At 42.1% G+C, this 23,681-nt stretch overlaps 1 protein-coding gene across 1 annotated transcript in view; it reads left to right on the top strand.

Moving 5' to 3' along the window:
* lhx4 (LIM homeobox 4) overlaps positions 1-23,410 on the top strand; it is an 82,074-nt gene extending 58,664 nt beyond the window's left edge. Inside the window, exons 3-6 of the mRNA XM_080195935.1 lie at positions 2,030-2,232; positions 9,349-9,506; positions 12,978-13,149; positions 16,605-23,410. Of these exons, the coding sequence (XP_080052061.1) occupies positions 2,030-2,232; positions 9,349-9,506; positions 12,978-13,149; positions 16,605-16,996 (925 nt within the window). The 3' untranslated portion in view covers positions 16,997-23,410. The remainder of the gene's footprint in view (positions 1-2,029; positions 2,233-9,348; positions 9,507-12,977; positions 13,150-16,604) is intronic.
* Positions 23,411-23,681: the final 271 nt, after the last annotated feature.

Genomic DNA, 23,681 nt, shown 5'->3' with positions numbered 1-23,681 from the left:
AGGGTGGAGTTGTGGATTGGGGAATGGTGGTGGGGGGAGCTGACAGAGATGTGCAGATTAGTATTATGGTTTGTGAAACTGGCAACAAAGTCAATCGCACCCTTTACATTTTTAAACAACCTCCTTTACACACAACTCTCCCAGGGTGCGCTCCTGCAGTCTTTGTGAGCTGGAGGAAAATGTGGGACCGGTACTTGTTGTCCCCCTCTGTTTTCAACAATAGTGATTGGATATGCCAATGGTATGAAGCAGTTGGGCAACCTACGCTGCACCAACTGGGGTGTGGGTGCCCTGCAATCAACATGCAAAAGGAGAAACTCAACACAGGAGATTTCTCTATGATCATTGACAGAGGATCCCAGTGTGCACAATTCTGGTGCAGCCTCTTAGATTACACAGGATATCTGGATTTACGCAGCTTTTGAAGTATGTTACACCACTGTACAGATAAGCACAGCTATGACATGCGTGTTAATAGTTAATGTGTGTTAATACACCCCTGAAATACCCATGTGAAAATCTGTGTCTAATTTATTTCTTCTCGGAACATTTAGATACTCCTTGATTGTTAACCTTTAATTGTCTTTGCTAATTTTTCTGTTTTGATTTGTAATTGTCTATCGCTTGAAATAATAAGAACACTTTAAAAAGCATCCTGATTTATAGCAATGAATCAGATTTAATATACCCCTGGGGGGAAACTGATATTTTTAAAGAGGATAATATTGCCATGCTTGCCATTTCATTATTCTAACACAAAGCCACTTTGTCTCCTAATGTAATATGATTTGATTGAAATAACTTTATGGTACCATTTTTCTCAATGCTATAAAAAGAGAAACGAGAAAGGAAGCATAGTAAATAAAGCCCCATTGAAGGAAAGAGTTTTATATCATTCTCAAGAGTGTCCCTCAGGGCTGTTTATTGTGCAAGGAGCCATTTTATTCCTGATGTCCCATCTAATGTTCCCATCTAGTTGAAGGCCCAAGAGAATTCCCTAAATTTTGAACAGCTTTATCACATCAAATCAAGCCTCCACGTGCCGTGTTAACACCAGAACAGCGGTGCCTTTGACAGTGCATCACTCTCTCTGTGCTGCATTGCAACAAGGGCCTAACTGTCATGACAGAGCCTTGGACTAGGGTTTGAATCACAGCCTTCTGAAACGGCTGATAAAGCTGTCCAGTGAGTCACAGCCGACACTGAGTGCGTTGGCTTTTAAGACCAGTATGATTTTAATAAGTTGGAATATGAAAAAGTAGATTTCATGATTGATGATGGATTTGCTGGAATGTGGTCCTTTCAGTGACTTGGCCCCAATGTGCTGAAATATATAATGCTGCACACTGTTTTTTTCATTATGGGTAACTGTCTCACCAGTCAACCTTCAGCCATTCACTCAGAAATATTATAATCATTTTTCAAAGTTGAAACGATGATGTGATGAGTAAACACATTTGCCGATGGCAAGCAGCCAAAGATATCCAGCACTAAGAGAGGGACTGGCCTGCATTCAGTGATCGCTTTTCAAGTTCTGCTGACACCTGGCACCAGTTCAGTTCATTGAAGATCCTCCCCACCCCAATAAAAACTTCACTCCTGCCCATTAGCATCAGTCGTGGCTCAGCAGACAGCGCTTTTACCTCTGAGGCTGCAGGGCAAAGGCTTGAAGTCTCACTCCACAGACTTGAGCACACAACCTAGGCTGATATGACAGTGCGGCACTGAGCTCATGCTGCACTGCTGCAGGTACTGCTTTCCCACTGCAAACCGATCAGCACTGCTCTTTGTGGGGGAACTTGCTGTGTGCAAATTGGCTGCTGCATTTCCTAAATTATAGCAGCAACTGCACCTCACAAGCACATCCTAGGCTGTGAAGTGCTTTGGCAGGGCCCAAGGGTGTGAGCGGAGCTATATAAGTCAGTCTTCTTCCGAGATCAAAGATAATTGAAAACAAACAGCATTTTTGTTGGACAAACCAGTGAAGCAAAATGACCTTGTCTTTTTTTTCTCTTCTGCTTAATTGCAGACGCTTTGGGACAAAATGTGCAGCCTGCCAGCAGGGTATCCCCCCAACCCAGGTGGTGAGGAAAGCTCAGGACTTTGTCTATCACCTTCACTGCTTTTCCTGCATCATGTGTAACCGGCAGCTGGCTACAGGGGATGAATTCTATCTGATGGAGGATAGCCGACTGGTGTGTAAGGAGGACTATGAGACAGCTAAACAGAACGGTAAGCACTACACTGGTAAGGTATGTCAAGCAACATTGTGTAAGATGCTCATATTGCATTGCTTTTATCCACCTTGGCATATTATTCAACATTGTACTCCTGACGATGCTGAGATCTAGGCACAAACTTAATGTTCAAAATAAAAGCTTTTACCTTTACCATTAAAATACGCATCATGCTTCTTGAAGTTCTCCAACTGTTGCTGTCTAACGAATTGTACTTTTGAAAAGTACAATTATTAATGGCACGGTAGCACAGTGGTGAGCATTGCTGCCTCACAGCGCCAGGAACCCAGGTTCAATTCCCGGCTTGGGTCACTGTCGGTGTGGAGTCTGCACATTCTCCCCAGTATCTGCATGGGTTTCCTCAGGCTGCCACAGTCTGAAAAACGCGCTGATTTAGGTGCATTGGCCAGGCTAAGTTCTCCCTCAGTGTACCTGAACCGGTAGCGGAGTGTGGTGACGAGGGGATTTTCACAGTAACTTCATTGTAGTGTTAATGTAAGCCTACTTGTGACAATAATAAACTAAACTAAATTAAACTATTGGCCAGTGATATATCTGCGACTTTCTTCGGTTGAGCATGTTATGATCACAAAGGCCACAGCGCTGAAAAATGAACAGGATTCCCATGGCAAGCAACACAGGCGTTCTGCACTGGAGGTGGTGGAAGTCTGAAGACCTACACATTAGGACTCAAGTGTTCAGGGATGATGTTTCTTGAGATGAGATCTGCAACTGTCTCTCCCAAAAGCAATTTAGGCCGTGGGTCAATTGAACATTTCAATACTGCCATTGAAAAATCTTTTGGCCAAGCAATTAGGCAAGGGTACAACAGGTTATGGAACCACGGCAGGTAGATGGATTTGAGCCGCAGATCTGCCAATATCGAATTTGATGATGGAGCAAGTTGATTCCTTTGTAGTTCTTGGAGCAGCCTGTTTCAGACATTGGGGCCGATTTAAAAATTCCCGAAAGCGCCTGTGCTACCTCCTTAAATGAGTAGAGTTCGAGGCAAGTCTTTCCTGCTGATTGAATCAATAAGGGTGCCTGCAAACTTAAGGTGGTCTTGTTCTTGACTTAGAACCATAGAACCTTTACATTGCCAAAAGAAGCCATTCAGCCCATCGAGCCTGCATCACTCTCTGAGACATGATCCCGCCCAGCCCCTCCCAACCCATCTGTCCCCGTAACCTCACACATTTACTGTAGTTAATCCCCCTATCCCATCTTGGGACATGAGGCCAAAAGAGAAAATGCTGGAAAACCTCAGCAGATCCGGCAGCATCTGTAAGGAGAGAAAAGAGCTGATGTTTCGAGTCTGGACAACCCTTTGTCAAAGGGTGTGCAAAGATTTTTGGGATACTGAGGGGCAGTTTAGCAGGCCGAATCCACCTAACCTGCATGATGGGGCTTGGAAGGAAACTGGAGCACTCAGAGAAAACCCATGCAGACACGGAGAGAAGGTGTACACTTCATACAGACAAACACCCAGGGAAGGGAAATTGACACGAATTTCTCACCCCTTGCAGGAGGAAAACCTAGTTTCAAAAATACAACATACAAGGAACATGACCAAAACACACTGCCGGCCTATTAATTGTCCTGGTCATTATATTTAAAAAGATGGTAATTCTCTGACAGCTGACTCGTTGCTGAAATTTTCAGATCTAATGTCTTTCGCTGACCTGCAGTCCACCGATTGACTAATATTAATGAGATTAATGACAATTACTAATAACCTGTTGTACAGATAGTTATTAATAGGTCCCTGGAGCAAGTGTTGTGCACTGAGTAATATCGCAACACAAAATACAAATGTGCATTACATCACCTGAGCAAATCAATCAGCTCGCGAAGAAGGCACGATTTATGGTTATTGAGCAATCCTGCCTGTCAGCCGCATAATGAATTAACTCCTTCAGTCCTGTCATAGAATGACAACGCAAACCTGAAGAACATAGCCACCAGGCCGGTAACTTGTTTCCAGCAGAGTTTGCCTGTTCTAGAAGCCTCACCATTCTGCTAAGTGGAGAACGTATTAGAAATCTGGACACGTGTGACTCTCCATTTTCCAATATTCATTTTATGTGGTCGGAAAATCAGTGTGCGAGCTTTTCACCGGTGCTGCAAAACTGGATAATTTATTCGCTCTATGTCTCTTAATTTAACATTGTTGTGCATTGAAAATAGACAAGGTGAAACTGCTTTCTGTAATTCTGTAAACTAAGAGCTGAAAGAAGCTTGTGTGTCTGTGTGCGTGCCCGTGTGTGTGCCTGAGTGTCTGTCCTTGTGTGTGTGTGCTTGTGTGTGTGTGCGTGAGAGCGCACGTGTGTGTGTGTGTCTGTCTGTCTGTCTGTGTCTGTATGTGTGTCTGTGTGTGTGTGTGTCTATCTGTGTCTGCATGTGTGTCTATCTGTGTCTGTATGGGTGTGTGTCTGTGTGTGTGTGTGTGTGTGTGTATGTGTCTCTGTGTGTGCATAAGAATATAAACCAACTATCAAATGGTCTGATTGCATTAGGAATTCACTCCTGGCTCTGAAAACATCTGATTGATCCACTAATAGTTAATCTCCACTGATCAATTTATGGATACTTTATTGATCAGTGAGTGGCTTAATTTCCTTTCAGATATGAGTGAAGGCATAGTACCAAGCTATTTGTGTTGGTTTACAGATACTGGCAGATGAAAAGCATGCCTTATAGGTTATAGGGATAACTCATATGGAACTGGGCTCATTTGCCTTTACATTTTATATTTGCAATTGTTCTGGGCCACTGAAAGGTTACATTCAGACGTAACTACAGCACAGTGTTTGCACTGATGGCCTTGCCATGGGCTCCATGATGTTGTTTTTCTTTGTCTTATATATTGCTTGAGATGGGAACTTCAAAAGCCACAGAGAAACGCAGGAGGTTCTAGGTGAAAAGAGTCCATGATTCATCGTCTCCCATCCTGGTTATAATGATAGTGAAGTTATTGCCTAATCATTGCAATCAATCTCAACTAATTAGCCAACACCAGACCCACACATGAGGTGATGGAAACCCCTGTAGTGGAAGACTTTGGGAACCAAAGGCCGAAAGTCACCTACCATTTCCAATATGTCCCTTATCTTGTCTTAAATTACTTACAGCATAAAACATTATTTTCTGAAAGAAATCCATCTACTTTTTACTTTAATCAGCTTGGACAGTTCCGTAGCCAGGAGCTACTTAAAGTGAACATTAATCTGATAATATTTCACTAGCTTTTCACTCTGCTAACACAGCTGTACCTTACATATAGCTTGCAGCAGTGAAACACAACTTCACAAAAGCAATGGTGTGCACTCAACCAAGGGTTGTTACTGTTCTGATATCAGAATGGATATAAAAAGTGCAAATGAGATATTAAATAGTGTGTTTCCATTTCCCTCTGCTGATGTCTGTTGAGCTTTTGTTTTCATTTATTGCTTCAAAAACAGTGGCTGTTTTTGAATTAGGAAACCAATATTGCGACCACATGCAATCCCCAGCTTCCATGTGTCGTCAATGTGCCCAACAGGGCAACGCAACATGATTCCTCGCCGCCAGGTTAACCATCCAATTATGGAAAGTGAGCGGATTTCTAAGGTGGGAGGCCCAATAAGGGGGCTCCCCGCAGAAGAAGGCTAGCATACCCACTCAGAGAGGTTAATGGTACTGAGGCAAAAAGACAAGCATGAGTGCGCCTTAAAGTGGAGGCGCTCTTGGAAGCCTGCTGAAAATGTAAAAGTTAAAATGAAGAGGCCCACCGTTGTTAGGGCCATCAGTGTGGAGGGAGGATCCCTCCACAGGAATTTGGAGGATCCCTCCACAGGAATGGTTTTGGTCACAACAGTTGTCTTTTCATACTTGTCCCTCACTTGTTAGGCCAGTGGGGGAACCCACTGATGGCCTCCTGAGCCTGCCATGGGAAGGCATCCAAGTTGCTGCAGACCTCCACTCTCAGTTGGGAGGGGAGAAGGGAAAATGCTGTTGGCATTAAAAATGGCCTGTGGGGCCTTAATGTGTCTAATTGCCCAGTCACCTCTGTAAATGGGGTTACCAAGTTCCACTTTCCCAGAGGCAGAACAACAGCGTGGTGCCAGTCACTTAGGGTTTTAGACTTAATTCCTGGCCCCGCCTCTGTGGGACCAGGAAAATTCAACCCAATGTATTTAGCCTCAATGATATGGTCTGTTTTCCACCAATCTGGACAGATACACATCACACAGCTGGTAGAACATTAATATTCCAGTGCACATCTCACCATGGATCAGCTATCCCCCAGATATTTCATGCACAATGTGGTTCATAGAAAGCACAAGCTATCCTCTGGAAGCAAGTTTTTGTGGAGAGCGCGAATCTAAAATATTGGGAAAGTTGTCAAAATTGGAGGAAGTATTGGTTTTGACATTGGGTTAAACAGGTTTCTGTGTGACCGCTTGAATGTACAGCAGTGAGTATTCAGCACTCTCACAACAGTTGCTCAGTATATGTCAGAGCAGTTACAAAAAGAGAAGAGGAAACTCAGGAAGAAAAAAGTGCATCAATACTCTTCATCCAATATGAAAGGCAATGGGGTAAGACTAGTCTTCATCAGTAGCATAATATGGGGTGTCAGTAAATGGGAAGTGCATATTACACCATATCTGATATTCTTTTGTGTGAAAGCCAAAGGAATGTTCATGGAATCTCTTCTGTTCAGAAGGAGGCCATTCAGCCCATTGAACGTACACCGATAACAATCTCACTTGTAACCCTGATAACTTACCCTACTAATCCCCCTGACACTAAGGGGCAATTTAGCATGGCCAATCCACCTAATTTGCACATCTTTGGAGTGTGGGAGGAAACCAGAGCACTGGAGGAAACCCACATAGACAAGGGGAGAATACGCAAACTCCACACAGACAATGACCCAAGGCCGGAATTGAACCTGGGTCTCTGGCGCTGTGAGGAAGTAGTGCTAACCACTGTGCCATCATGCCACCCTCAATGCTTCTTGCTGCTGTACAATTAGAGTTTGGGCTTTATCTCTAATACTGTTTCATCAATGTTCATAGGCAGACTGCATTTCTTATGAACTAAGCTGTTCCTTTTTGCCCTACCATTAATGGAGTTGTTGACTTCTGATCATATGTTGTTGAATTTGTCAAGTAACTTTGCATCGTCTCACAAGGTAGAAGCCGGCATGTGTCCAAAGTAAATCAGTATATAGAAACAACAACATCCAACAATGGCTGACCTTGGGCAATATTTCTAGGCTGGACCTGCCATAGACCATGAAGCTGCTGAGCTGCTTTACCTCCTTAGAACAAAAAAAAGGTTCTGAAATCTTTGTAACTTGCTTCAGAAAATCCTTTAAACATAGTAGGGGTAAATGTATTTACATGACACTTTCTATACAGATGGTGTTAATTCTCTGGGTGCAGACGGTGCTGGCAGCCACCACCTGCACTACTCATGTTGGTTTCTATGTTGATATCATTGCCAAAATCCATGTAGGCTGGGCAGGTGGCGAGTGCAGCGGGCCTGTACCCCAGGAATTGACATTGTCTACATAGCACTGCTGAAAGTGACATCACTTAAGTAAATTTCTCCTCAATGCTTCACTAAGCCATACAAAGAGTTTCTGAATCTTGTATGGTTAAACATTGTGTTTATTGATAACACATAACATACATATTGGGTCTGTGGCTATGAGCTACCTCATGTTCTACACAGATCTCTATCCAGTCCATAACTGACCCTCATCTTAGATTATGTAAACTTTTTATATCATCACTGTTTCCCAGTCCCATATTAACCCTTGCTATGTCAGGCATCCTTATATTACAATGGCCTTTGGTGCTGTTTTTATCTCAGAATAATTTATTCTCTAATGGAGTTTCCATTCCACAAGCCTTGTAAAAGGTGGATGGAACAGAAGACTATGGACTACCAGAACCTATCAGGAACAAGAATAGGTCAAATTGCCTCTGGGGCCTATTCAGGCATTCCATTAGATCACGCCTGATTCATATCCATAACTCCATCTATCCAGGTTGATTTTGATGTGTGTTATAAAAGAGTTGGGCTTTTTTAAAATTCATTTATGGGATGTGGGCATCACTGGCTGGGCCAACATTTATTGCTCATCCCTAATTGCCCTTGAACTCAGTGCACATACTTTGACAAATGGTAGATATCCACACACTTCCACCAGTGTAGATACATAAAAGTAACTCACTCTTAAAACATATTTTAAACAGAAGACATTCGTATTAGTTAACATTTCAGTTACAAGTTTGTTTGCTTTTGTGGGCTGTATAGTATATGAAGATTGCTTCTTTAATGATATTAGATAAATTCAAAATCAAAGCTTACAAAGGAAAATTGACGATCTGTTGACATCCCATTACATTTTTGCAAGGAAATACTTGGACACGATTATAAGTTATACAACACTAACATTATATATTGTACATTTGACTTGACTTGGCTATGCCAATACACATTTAGTCAATCTCTCTAGTTCTACATTCCAGAAAATTTAGGTCATGAAAGCTTGCTACCTGTGTCTTATTGCATATTAAGTCTTGCTTACACATCTCCTCTGTACTTGCTAACCTACATAGTCTCCTGATCCCTTAATTTTAAAATTTTCATCTTTTTTTCAAATTTCTCCATGGCATCACGCCTCCCTATCTCAAGAACCTCCTCCAGCCCCATAGCCCTCAGAAATCTTTGCTCTGAGTAAGCTCTCATCGTTTGAACGTTCCTGATTTCAATCACTCCACCATTTCTGGCCATGCCTTCATTTGCCAAGGCTTTAGACTCAGGAACATCCTTCCTAAACCTTTCTATCTTTCCATCTGTCCTTCCTGCTTTAAGAGGCAGTTTAAAACCTACCTCTTTAACCAAGGTTTTGGTCATCTAAACTCTTCTCTCCTTATGTAGCTTTGTGTAAAATTTTGTATTCACTCCTTTAAAATGTTTTATCATGCTAAAAGCACAGTGCAGATTGTGTTGTGACTATAACATAATCCAGAACCCTTATTTTTGTCACACTAACTCAGTCACATGTTTGTATCTGTGGTTTAAGTTCTCATAAGAACTTGTTGTCTGACAGATGCTGATGCAGAGGCTGGAGCAAAGAGACCTCGTACTACTATTACGGCCAAGCAATTGGAAACATTGAAGAATGCATACAAAACCTCCCCAAAACCAGCTCGCCATGTAAGGGAACAGCTGTCCTCGGAGACAGGGCTTGACATGAGGGTTGTTCAGGTAAAAAAAAAACTTGTGGGAAGTAATTTTGCTTGTTTTAATCTTATTTACAATTTCACTTTAAAAAATACTACTTGCCATAATTCACCCAGTGTCTAGTTTTCACTACACAGAAGATCAGAATGAAAAAGATCAGAATGAAAAATAGAACGTAGAAAAACTATAGCACAATACAGGCCCTTCAGCCCACAATGTTGTGCCGAACATGTCCCTCCCTTAGAGATTACTAGGCTTAACTATAACCCTCTGTCTTACTAAGTTCCATGTACTTATCTAAAAATCTCTTAAAATACCCTATCGAATCCGCCTTCACCACCATTGCCGGCAGTCCATTCCATGCACCCATCACTCTCTGAGTGAAAAACTTACCCCTGACATCTCCTGTAGAAGCAGCATAAGTTGCAGCTTAAATGCAATTGCAGTGAGCCATGATGTCACAATGGTGGGTAGTGTAGACTTCAAAATAGCAGTGAGTGCTGACATCACAGAGGCAGTGAGTGTTGACATCACAAAAGCAGTGAGTGCTGACATCACAAAGGCAGTGTGTGCTGACATCACAGAGGCAGTGAGTACTGGCATCACAAAAGCAGTGAGTACTGGCATCACAAAAGCAGTGAGTGCTGACATCACAGAGGCAGTGAGTGCTGGCATCACAAAAGCAGTGAGTGCTGACATCACAAAGGCAGTGAGTACTGGCATCACAAAAGCAGTGAGTGCTGACCTCACAGAGGCAGTGAGTGCTGACCTCACAAAGGCAGTGTGTGTTGACATCACAAAGGCAGTGAGTGCTGACATCACAGAGGCAGAGAGTGCTGGCGTCATACTAGCAATGAGTGATGATGTCACTCATGAGTGATGATGTATTGAGCAGAGCAATGTGTTGAATCAGTTAACTCCTTCAGTCCTAACATGAATGAATGTTGTTTTCAGGATAGGAGGAATAAAGATGCGGGCACTGGAAAATTAAGCCATTTTGTTTCACATATGCTTTTACTTATTATGACATGCTAGACTGGCACTTGTGAAAAATAATCTTCATTTGCTAATAACTATCTACTAAAACATTTCTTTGAGTATCATAACTATCCAAATAAATTAAGCAGTGATTTTGAGCATATCAGTTTAATAGCCTCACAGTTGTGTGTATTTGGATGTAACGTGGTTGAGTTCTTCAGTTTAGGCAATCCATACTCTAAAATTATTCAGGCTGTAACTGAATCTAAACTAGAACAATGATGGCCCAGATCAGGCACATTCTTTGGGTATTACAGTAAAAGTTCTGTGTTCCATGATACATGATTCATGTTATGAGGTTTATTCAATGCCACCTGCCATTGTATCCCTACATGAATATTATTGGATGTTATTGATTCCTTCTCCATAGAATACCTCCCAATGATGCATTTTGCTATAATTTATCATTTAAAATTGAGTTTTGTGTATTTAGGATTCAGATGAACATTGTGGTGAACAGGAGGAAATGGATTGTAGCAACCCGAATGGTTCTGTTGTGAATGTTGCTGTCCAGTGCTGAAATCATGCATTTAAAATGAAAAAAATCCCAGGCTTGATATGTGCTGAGTTATCTGGTTTGAGCTGCTGTGGTTGCAACAGTGCCACATCTGAACGTTGCACTCCTGGACCACAGAGGGACAAATTCAACCACAGCTTTCACAACAAACCAATCACCAGTGCCTCCAATGCAGTGAGAATATTGAGTGAGGACATCGATTGTAATCAGTCCATTGTAAGATTGAATGCCAAAATTCATTGTTCAGTCTCCTACATAAAAGGCAGTCACTTTGATAAGGTACTGGTGGATGTCAATGGGGCCTAATCCTAGGATAAATTAGGAGAATAAGTGAGAAAACTGAGGAAAGAATTAGCAAAAAATAAATATGGCATTTAGATGTTATGAGGAACTGTGGGGAACAGAGATGCTTTCCTTTATAAGTCCAACATGCTGCACCAGGCATTGGTAAGACATTGCCTCCTTGTGGTAAATTCTGTGTCTTGAAGTTGGTCAAAGCTTCTGCAATGGAAAGGGGAAGTAAATTGGAGGCTGATGTAGCTCAATCTCAGTCAGGAAATGACTGAAACCATGAGGCCTGGAAGATCATAGAATAATAGAATCCCTCACTGCAGAGGGAAGTCATTCAGCCCATCGAGTCTGCACTGACCACAAACCCACCCAGGCCCTATCCCCATAACCCCATTAGTTTACCCTAGCTAGTCCCCCGACACTAAGGGGCAATTTGACATGGCCAATCCACATAACCTGCACATCTTTGGACTGGGGGAGGAAACCGGTGCACCTGGAGGAAACCTGTGGAGACACGGGGAGAATGTGCAAACTCCACACAGACAGTGACCCAAGCCGGGAACCGAACCTGGTCTCTGGCACTATGAGGCAGCAGTGCTAACCACTGTGCCACCATGCCACCCCTAAGGAGCCCTCAATAGGCCTCAATAAGCCAAATCCAAATAACAATCGCTGCCTCTTCCCCTACAGCCCCTCGTTCCTATCATTTTCTTCTTTTAATATGGAAGCCAGGACAGTATTTAAAATGCTACAGCTCAGTGACTGATCCTATCACTGGCTTGTCTTCCTGAATTGAAGAGCCTAATGGCCTGTCTGGGAACCAGTAAAGCATCTTTCATTGGAACAGTTACTAACATTGAAAATTGAACATCAAATAGCTGATTTTGAATTCTATTTTCTTTCTGTCCATTGATCATCTTCTTCATGTCCTGCTACATCTTCCCCTGCCATGATTTAATGAAAGACCTGGCTCAGGAGTTCAAGACTGACGTGGCTGTGGTAGTAGAGGACACTCTAAGAGATGTGTCATCATTTGGGATTGGTCAGTGCCTGAGGTGATGGAGCCACAGCCAATTAGGACATGCTTCACTGGTTCCTGGTGGAAGAGATTCCTCGGGATCATTAGGCAACTCAAGTATCTTCACCTGTAGAAGTCTTGAGCAGTCAGCAAGGTGGCATCTGTCAGGGTAACAGTCTAGGGGTTAGACAGTATGTAAGAAATGATCCCTTGACTTGAGTCCATGATAGGCTTTTCAGTGAATTTTAATCAACAGTGATTCACACTTCAGACCTGAGCTGAGATCCAGCTCCTGCTCCATGCCTACTGTATATGCCCTGAAAATTCATCATGAATCACATAATCTATGATAATCAGTTGATTAAGGATGCCTTTTTGAATTTCCAAATAAAATGTTAAAATTTGGCATTCAGCCCCAAAAGTATCAGGATATACAAAATTATTTGTGCAGTACACCTGATATTCAATTGACCATTAGAACCACATAGATACAATCTGCTTTCAGGTTATAAAACAAAGTACAGTTAAAGGTTGATACATGGACCACTGCGTTTTGTTTAACACAATGCTACAATATCTTAGCTAGAGTGGAATGGGTGTAAATAAATGAAATTCTTTAAACTTCATTCAGGTTTGGTTCCAGAACAGAAGAGCCAAGGAGAAGCGGTTGAAGAAGGACGCAGGCAGGCACAGATGGGGACAGTATTACAAGAACGTGAAGAGAAGTCGTGGAGGGGCAAAGAGTGGGAAAGAAAGCTCGGTGGAGGAAGGGGGTCTCAGCGACAGTGAGCTGAGTTTCAGAGGTGAGTAAGCCCCATTGATACCATTGTATTTGACTGGCTTTGTAGCCTTTTTGCCCAAGTGGTTGATTGAGGATCAAGAGCAATCCCTTGCAGTCATGGTTAAGGATGTCAGCAGGAACTCTGCAGACACAGCGACAGCAACAGATGCAATGAGGTCCCCATTATTGCAGAGATTGTCACTGAGAAGACTTCAGGAATTCTCAAGTCTTGTTTCATTTCCCTGGAGACACCCAGTGAAGACCTGTAATCCCAGAAGAGTCTCAAATCCATGAAAGCTCCTCCACCACCTAAAAGGCAAAAGTCAAAAATGTGATGGAGTTCTCCATTCTCCTGATGGGCAACAACTTAAGAAGCTCAGCAGTTTCCAGCACAATGCAGTCTGCTTGATCAGCGCCTTTTAGCCTGCGTATTCATTTCCTCCCCCATCAATGCTCCATGAGTGCATTATCTACAGCAGTCCTGGCCAAGTATCTCCCAAACCCGACACCACAAGCACCTGAAAGTACAGAACTGGTTGACTCTTGGGAAGACTATTACCTCCAAGTTCCTCTCCAGCCACACACCGTTCTGACTTGGATATCATTTCTGAATCAAGATCTTTGTTCTGGATGGCGTGGAGTTTTTGAGTATTATTGGAGCTGCACCTATCCAGTACCCAATTTGTAATTATATCACTCTCTTACAAATTGACACCACTTGCGCAAGGATATTTTGGCCTTGGAGGGAGTGCAGAGGAGGTTCACTAGGCTGATACCAGAGATGAGGGGGTTGGACTATGAAGGAGACTAAATAGACTGGGTCTGTACTCGTTGGAGTTTAGAAGGATGAGGGGGGATCTTATAGAGACGTGTAAGATAATGAAAGGAATGGATAGGGTAGAGGTAGAGAGATTCTTCCCACTTAGAAAGGACAGCAGGACTAGAGGGCACAGCCTCAAGATAAGGGGGGTGCCGTTTAGAACGGAGTTGAGGAGGAACTTCTTCACTCAAAGGGTGGTGAATCTCTGGAATTCTCTGCCCGTTGAAGTGGTGGAGGCTACCTCGCTAAATATATTTAAGTCACGGGTAGATAGGTTTTTGGTAGGCAAGGGAATTAAGGGTTATGGGGAGAAAGCAGGAAAGTGGAACTGAGCCACTTCAGATCAGCCATGATCTTATTGAATGGCGGGGCAGGCTCGAGGGGCTAGATGGCCTACTCCTGCTCCTATTTCTTATGTTCTTATGTCCTTATGTTCCGAGCTCTGTTTCAAAATAATGCATTTTGTTTTACACCGGTTAAACAGCCTAGTGGAAAACACAATAACAACCTGTTTCACAATAGTAAAACATTCTCCTTATATAGTAACACAGTGTGTAACACTGAGTCCTTAATTGCTTAGTAATAACAATCCCGTTAATGCAGTGTTATACAAAGATATAATACATCTGCTTGTAATATTATACAATATACTGGGGATTATTTGAGCCAAAGAGTGAAAGGAATGCAATACTAAAAAGGGTGGCATGGTGGCACAGTGGACAGCACTGCCTCAGAGTGCCAGCGACCCGGCTTCAATTCCCAGCTTGGGTCACTGTCTGTGTGGAGTTTGCACTTTTTCCCCATGTCTTTCTGAGTTTCCTCCAGGTGCTCTGGTTCCCTCCCAGAGCCCAAAGATGTATAGGTTAGGTGGATTAGCCATACTAAATTGCCCCTTAATGTCAGGGTGACTAGCTAGGGTAAATGTATAGGTTATGGGGATAGGGCCTGGTTGGGATTGTGGTTGGTGCAGACTTGATGGGCTGAATGGCCTCCTGCATTGCAGGGATTCTACGAGTCTATAAGGCACACTTGTTTAAACATCTGGATTCAGAATTCAATCTTAGTTCTAATTGCTAATGATCACAATGTGAATTTATCTGGAGTGGCTAAAGCCTAAAACCTGCAGGTTTAGCACTCAAGTGCTGATTACATGTAATGTTTGTGGCATAAAATATTTAAGCTTACCACACCCACTTGCACTGAAGGTGTGGAGGATACAGGGAACAAGGGAGAGAGCACGTAAGTTTTCTGATATGGCATGGAAGTCAAGTAATGTCCTGTACCTGAACCGGAGAAAGGACATTACCTTGCCTTCCTTTTCCTGTCTTTCTGGCCTCATCTCTTCCTGCCAGTCCTTCTTTATCAGACCCAGAGTGACCCATAGCAAGATGCTGCTGCCCAAGCATTCCATTTCTCCTGGTGACTCCTATAAGTTAGCTGTTAAGTTTAAAGTTTATTTATAGTGTCTCAAGTAAGCTTACATTAACACTGCAATGAAGTTACTGTGAAAATCTCACAGTCGCCACACTTCGGCACCCGTTCGGGTACACTAAGGGAAAATTTAACGTGGCCAATTCACTAAGTAGCTCAGCTTTGAGACTATGGGGGAAAAACAGGAGCACTGGAGGAAACGCACACAGACACAGGGAGAATGTGCAGGCTCCGCACAGAAATTGCTCCAAGCCAGGTATTGAACCTGAATGCTATGAGACAGCAGTGCTAATCGCTGTGCCTCCTTGCCGCCCCTAGAATGGCATAGCACTCGTTCTTCCAAGTGGCTTATAGTTAGAAGCTTCCTGCATTTAGTGATGCATGAGGCAGACAAAGCACATGTGGCTCCTTTCCCAGGACAGCACCTCGCACTAGGTGTCTGTTTCCACACCTGTCTTTTCCAGGAACACTAACCTGTTACCAGAGGTTAAGGTTTGGGCGCCACTCGACATCAAGCATCGCTGGCCAGGAGTGGCTCTTACCACTTGCTGTCGGCATATTGAAATGATTATGAATGCACCTTCCATGGCCATCAAGTCCTGGAGTGGGATTCAAACCCAGAGATTCTGGCTCAGAGGCAGGGCCACTGCGCCAAAACATTCTCAGGTGAAATCTTCAGAGAACTTCAGTTAGGGCAAGTGCTAGCAATGAAAATATTGTGCAGCCTCTTCAGTAAGAGTCAGTCAGCACTTTAGGTGACAATCAGCCATTTAATGAGTCCTTGGGTGACTGTTCCCAATGCAGGCTCTGACTCCTTTCCCTGGATGGCATCCTGCACTAAGTACTGGCTAAACTGACATTGCATCTTCAGCCCCATCTTAGAAGCTCTCTTGTGCCTGATGTATTTGATGAAAGTTGCCCTTGTTATATGGTTCTAAGGCATAAACCTTAAATTAGAATTGAGCCATATCCCTCCTGTTTAAATTAGCTAATCTATTGTGCATCTTCCTGATTATTTTATGTAATGCACGTTGTGTGTTAAAGGATTATCGTTTAACATACAGCATATACAAGAATTAAAAGGAGATACAATTACAATGATAGCCTTCAGCAGTTAATCTGCCTTTCACCACATGCGATGAAATTGTCTTCTAAAGGCAGGGTTCATTTTTTCAAGTGCAATATTAGCCAAAAGCACTAATTATTTTGTTTGTCCTGTATTCCAGATGATCAGATCCTCTCTGAATTGGGTCACACTAATGGAATTTACAGTGGTGTGAGTGAGATGACGGGCAGACAGTTGCTGAATGGCAGTTTCAGTGTCGATGGCATCGGGCAACAGTACCATGACCTGAGAGCTAGCAGCCCCTACGGAATCCCTCAGTCCCCATCGTCTATAGCCTCTGCCCCTTCACACACCCCCTTACTGAACAGCCTTGGCTATATTGACAATAATTTGGGGATTATAGCACAAGGAGGACAGGGAATGAGCCATGCCCTGAGAATGATGACAGGCGGTCCTACTTCTGATATCTCCACAGGCAGCAGTGCTGGTTACCCAGACTTTCCAACAAGTCCTGCCTCGTGGCTCGATGACATGGATCATCCTCAGTTTTAACACACCATACCGCGAGTCTGAGATCCAACTGGAGACGTCCAGAAGAGGACTCGTAGCCACAGCAGCTGCAGGACTTTTGAAGACAAGCAATGTATGTGTTTACAGCTTTGGCTTCCTCGCTCTGTGGAAGTGAATCCAGCTCAAATACAGCACAGAGATCTAAGGACCGAACCACCGGTCTGGAACAAGCACCTACCTAAGTGGACCTTCATAATGCTTGCAAGTGAAGGCCAAAGTATGCAATTTGGTGGCGTTTTATTGACTGAGATGTCAAACCAGATGGAAACAAGTCGGTGGGTCGAGGAGGAGGCAACAATGTCATATGCTGATCATAAAAGAGACACCAGACCTTGAGATAGCCTTACTGTAGGCTGGATATCACTATCATTGAAATTTAAACCTACAAGTAAAATGGCAAGTGGTAGAGTTGGTTGAGACAGTCTGTGTAAAATAAGTTGTAGAAACAAAAGTTCTGTCGCACAACTCGGATTTACTTCCAAAAGATATTTATTTTACTGAGAATATGGGATGTAACCCAGGAGCATAACTTTATTCTTAGAGCTAGATGGGATGTCCAGTCTCTGGAGTTGCTAGTTACAGATACATTGTGTGTGCTGGAAAAGAGAGGAGAACATTTTAAACTTGCCGCTCTGTATGCACTGTTAGGTTTGCATCTCCATACCATGTCTTTCACTCGTCATAGGAATAGGGGTTGGGTAATTCAACCCTTCAAGCCATCTATCCGCCCTGGGTTCTGTAATTCTTAATAACCTTGCCTAACAAGGACATTAAGGGAATTGGATTCTGCTCCAAGCTGATAATGCGTGGCCAATGAAGCACACAGCTGTAAATCACAGCTGTTACACATAGGGGCACCATGATTATGCACGGAGAACCCCACGTGATCTGGAATTTTCCCGTCAATCTTTTGAGATTTTGGGGATCGTTCATTGTTTGGCAAGCAAATTCAAATGGCTGTGCACAAAAATGTTTTGTCTGCAGATCCTCATTTATACATTTCCTCATGCAAAAGAAACCCTAAATGAACACACAGCTGTTGCAGGCTGGTAGAGATTCAGAAACCCTCAATTGCTGAAAGATTCCCCTTTGCCTCCAACCTCCCAAAAGTCCCTTACTTAAATCTGCACAGCTAAGCTGCACAATCTCGGTCTTATAAATGCCCTTCAGCTTTGATCGGCTGTGTTTAAATCTATTAGGAAGGACAGTCTCTCTATGGCTTTCCTCTCATTTTTGCTTGCTGGTGTATGTTTTGTTTTCCTCTCTGGTATAAAGAAAGCTTTGTAAGACACTGTACTTTACTCAATTTATATTCTCCAATTGTAGATGGTGCTGTTGGAAAAGTTTTGCCCCTTATGTTTGTGCCATTTTAGGCCACCGAGATGGACAACCAGCTGAATGCCACTTGCATTTCATACATAATGGAGATCTTCCTTGTTGGTCAACCCAGATATGGTACAGTCTTAAAACTTGACAGTGTTTATTTCATATCATTTCACTGATAGAAGAAAATGGTCTGACATTAAGACAATCTGGCCCTGATGCAAGTTGTACTGATTGCTTTTGTAACAACACAGCTATTGGCAGTATAGGGGAAAAAGGTGAAAGGTCAGTTACTTGTATACTATAGTCGATTCCTGATGAATACAAACCAGTTTGCTACATTAGAAATTTTATTAGTTCCCATTTTTTTATGAAAAGCCAGTTTGCATATCTTAGATCCTCGTGCCATTTAATCACTAATCCAACAGTCCATTTGAAACGATAAAAACAAAGCAATTTAAAAATAAAATACTTTGCAACATGACTTCAAAGCTGTACTAGCCCAGTAGAGAAATTAGCACTTTGTTCAGCATAAAAGATGCATATCTGATGAACATTTAACGCGACAATTGGGAAGCAGTTTTGATATGCGCAGGAATACACACTACATCATAAGCAAATAGGATATATGATTCCTTGGAATTTAACACAGACAAGGTGAATCGTTCAGCTGTTTGGAAATCTACATGGTGAAAGTCAATGGAAAGTGGTTTAGTCTTTTGAAATTTTTTAGAGTGGGTGTGAATGGGAGCTGGTGCAATACATTGGAAATCTATACAATGGGAGTGAACAGTTCTTCCAACACTGAAGCAAGAGTCTTGTCGACCATGCCATCTCCTCACCTACTTTAACTCCTGGATGCAAATGGAAAGTTTGGTTGATTGCAATTCTAACCAATTGGAGTGAATGAGAGGGGTCTATTGAAATCCTATGCAGTGGTAATGAATGGGAAGAGCCTCTGGTCCATCGCACTGTTACACAATGTGAGTGAAGGGAAAGCCCATTGAAATTCCATGCATGGTTTACATTTTTGCTTGCACAAGGTGTGCCGAGCTGATTGCAGGAAGTCATCTCAGACTAGTTTGAGCATATAGCATAGTGCTGGCCCTGGAGTACCTTCGCCATTCTATGGTAACAATGATCTGCGGACCGAGGGTGAAACATGAAGCAAATTTGCTATATCTGTGAGCAAAATATGCATGGTTTTACCTGACTGGTAAAATGCTGACCTATAAATCGCCAGCTTCTTATTTGCTGCCAACCAAACTAATTGCCTAACTTTCAGGGTATGTTTCAATTGACCAGACAATCTAAGTGGAGTCACCGTCAAAACATAAGGCTTTATGATTGCCTTCTGAAGCCCACATTCTAGATTATGAATCCCAAAATAACTCTATCAGTAATATGAAGGGAAGTACATTGAGTCCAGCATTATCAACAGTCAAAGTAGTGAACAATAATAAGACCATCAAAGTCACTCAAGGGCAACTTCTGAAGCTAAGTTTCTCAATTCCTGGCATGGTAGCACTGTGGTCAGCACTGCTGCCTCACAGGTACCCAGATTCAATTCTGACCTTGGGTGACTGTGTGGAGTTTGCACATTCTCCCCATGTCTGTGTGGGTTTCCTCCGGGTGCTCCAGTTTCCTGCTACACTCCAAAGTTGTGCAGGTTAGGTTGATCGGCCATGGTAATTTTCCCCTTTTTGTCAGGGGAATTAGTAGGGTAAATATGTGGAATAATGGGGATGGGGAATTGGTGGGGTTGTTGTCGGTGCAGACTTGATGAGCTGAGTGGCCTCCTTCTGAACTGTAGGGATTCTATGATTTCATATTAACAGAGAATTTGCAATTTTGTTTGACCAATGATCACTTCCACTCATTTCCTCCTTACCTGCATCTATCAGTTCTTTTCAGACTATGAAATTTCAGCTCTAGTGATACCACAGTTCTAACAGTTGGTTTTTATGAGGTTCAGTTTCAGAAACATGCTTCTTGAGTTGTAATCAGTATACTGGAACCTTGACAGCTGTTTCCCTTGGAGAGGTTACGGATAGTCAGTGAGACCATAGGATTAATGTGAAAATTGATGTGAAATGCCTTTGCTGGTTTAACCCTTCATCCTGCAACTGAAGCTTAATTGGGGAAACAAAAGACCAACTTATTTTTAGTAAAATTCAATTATTGGACAATGTTAGACTGGTTTTGTACATATTGCTATTTAGGCTTTATTTGTTTTAGATGGGTTCATGCTTGTAATAATGCAGGGAGAATGTGAATATAAGTCCATGTAGCATTCATACAGGAAAAAGAGTTACAATAGAAATGAGCAATTGGTTTCTTATTAGTCAAATGTTCTTTAGCCGGTCAGCTCAAAGTCTCCAGTGATTCAATGGTCAAGTGCCAACAATTGCTCAATTTGAAAAGCCAACCATCAGTACACCTATATGGTGTACCCTTTCATGTGTTTTATAGATAATTTTTGCACTAAAGTAGAATTATATTTACATTGGTGGTTGTGTGATTATCAAATTGTTTGATCCATCTCAGTTTATTGTAATCAGCCTAAAAACATGTTGAACTAGGGGGCTAGAAAATGGGCATGGGCCCCAAAGCAAGTCAGCATAACAACCTCGGGGCCCACTATCTGATTCAAGCAGGCTACCCCCACAGTCAGATTTTTTATTTTGAGAGAGGGTGTAATTTGGGCAAGATATCTCTGTTCCAAATTGATCCCCTGGACTTTGTCTTGGTATTTAATGGGGTAAGCAGAGAGTAACATGGTGGAACACAGGATAGAACACCCACTGATTACTACAGCGCAGAACAAAGCCCTCACCATTCCTACAAGAGTAGAGGGTTCTCCAGTAACTGCAGAGGCAACCAGGTCACTCCTGGATAACTTGAGTGCAAGTCAAGATCACCTCCAGGTTGCGCATGGATTATATAATAGGGAAAAAGACAGGATAAGAAATATCTTTGACGAAATCAGAATAAAAGCTGACAGTTTGATTTTCATTTGGAAAGGCTGTATCCCAAACTATTGATGCATCAAGATACATGACGGTCATGGGGAAAAGTATTGCTTTCTCAACTTTGTGAAGTTTCTCAATGTATGTATTAATACACGCACAAACCCATTTTAAAACTGAAAGGGTAAGTTAAAATGTATAATTCTATGAATGTTTTTTTCCCTTGATGCACTTTTGATGCATCTCCAACCACCCCTCACCCCCTTATTGATGGTGACCAATGAATGGTCCAGAGACTCACAATGTTGGTTGGTAGCAATATTATTTGACCAATATTATTGGTGTGTCTTGGTAAGAAGTCTGATTTGAGTGTCCTTAGTCAAGTATACCAATCCTTTCCCCACTGAGTCCCATAGAGCTAATTTACCTGGCAGATCTGAGACTTAGACAGCACTAAGGCGGGATCTTCCAACTATTTCCAACTAGCCGAAAATGACAATCACCTCAAGCAAAAAAAAACTGGTCGTCTACATTTTTCGCTTCTCAAACTATTCAAGATACAGTCGTGAACTCTTGCCTTCTATTTTAATTAAGGCAACAAAACTAAAGTAAGATGTTAACACTAGATTTACACCTGAATTTTTTGGTTTTCCTTTCTATCATCATGTTTTTAATTCTCTACTTATAGGTGGGAGAAAAACAAGTCAAAATTTGTATGCAGCTCATAAATCTGCAGAATCAATAATTAGGATCGCTGATCCCTTAGTATCTCCTCCATAGCCCTTCACTCAGCTATATCCTATGAGTTCTTATTTAAAAGGCTGACCAGCAGAACAGCTACATACATTTGCATGGGCAGGACCATCTAATCTGACAATTCCTGTACTACAGGGAGACATCTCCTCTAGGATGATCTGTGGGCAGCTCTGACGAAGGTTGAGGCGTCTACAGCCATCGACTGTAGCAGGAAGAATTCAGTTGTCTTGTCCTTAAAAACAGGAAGTGGACTGGAAATAATAAAACTTTGTCATCATTTATGTGCCATTTAGTAATTTATCCTCGAGGATAAAATAATGTAGCTGGTGCCATAATGAGGGTGCTGATACCTTACATCACTGAAGGAGTTAGGCATGAAGAGGTGCCAAGAGGCAACAAATATATTTCCATAAAAGGAGATGGAAAAGGAAAGGAAGATTCTCTGGGTCAGTTTTGCTGAGTAACTCTTGGTTTTTGATACAAACAAGTTTCTCACAGAATAACCAGAGCTTGAGGAGTTTGGGGGGGTGGCGGGTGGGTGCAGGGGGTATTATTAATTTGAAAATAGCTCTCCCCTGGACTACAAAGTATGCAAGTTTCCTGAAGAGATGTATTTTAATAACCAAACTTGAAACTAATGCAGACAAGCAGATTAAGAGAAAACTAGCAAAGTACTCAACTAAAAATTATCTTCTGTTTATTTAACCAAAGCAAAAGTATATTCCCTAAATAAGATTATATTTGAGGATTTGACAACCAATTGGGATTCTGCATATTAATGCCCTCGTAACAATCACAACTGTACTGTGTGTGAAATGCTTTAAGATGTTTTGGGGAACTGTGGTAGTTTTGTTATCAGTGCAAGTCCTATTGTTATTCGCATCATATCTCTGCTGGGTTGTGATGAGAATTGTACCCAAGAATCCAGATTCACCATAATAAAGTGGCTGCGACCAGCTTCTGTTTGACCATTAATGGTTTTGAGTCTCCTCTTGCACCTTTGAACGGTGGAAGCTGCACCAACTATGATTATTGTTTGATACGTTTTCAGAATTAGGCATGTGAGGATGTTTGTGCAGATGCAGGGTGTGTGCGCATTTGCTCACCTGTTTGGCTGTGTTAGAAAATATCCTCAGCTGCACATCTCGATGGTCCCTAAAGTCACACATCATTTGTCTTGTAGCCATTGTTTCAGATTATTAACATTTGTAAATTTTGTACAGCTTAACAGTGCAGTAATGTTTGCGAATTTTGTTTCACTGTAACTATTTATTGCCATGTGTCTTTGCAAAAAAAAAGTGGTGATTTAATTTGTATATGCCTCCTGTGAATTTGGCATGAAACCTGTACGAAGAAATCTACTTAAAATAAACTTCAAAAGAGTTTATGACTATGTGTGGCATTCTTCCGTAATAATGACCTGGTTTCATTCAGTGAAAGCTACCATTTGGTGTGAAGTCACAGCCGGTAAATAAACATCTAGAGATATTATTTTGATTCTGTTATCTAGTACTGTACGGGCGCATTTGTTATTGTAATTGTGAATTCTAATTGCTAACTGTTTATTTTGGCCAAACACAGTTGTACAGCAATTTCCGACACTACATTCAGAGATACTT

Source organism: Carcharhinus amblyrhynchos, chromosome 9 (genome assembly GCF_965287045.1).
Source record: "Carcharhinus amblyrhynchos chromosome 9, sCarAmb.v2.hapA, whole genome shotgun sequence".
NCBI classification, from domain to species: Eukaryota; Metazoa; Chordata; class Chondrichthyes; order Carcharhiniformes; family Carcharhinidae; genus Carcharhinus; species Carcharhinus amblyrhynchos.
Note: the sequence above shows the minus strand (reverse complement) of the source record. Positions and strands in the feature narration are given on the sequence as shown.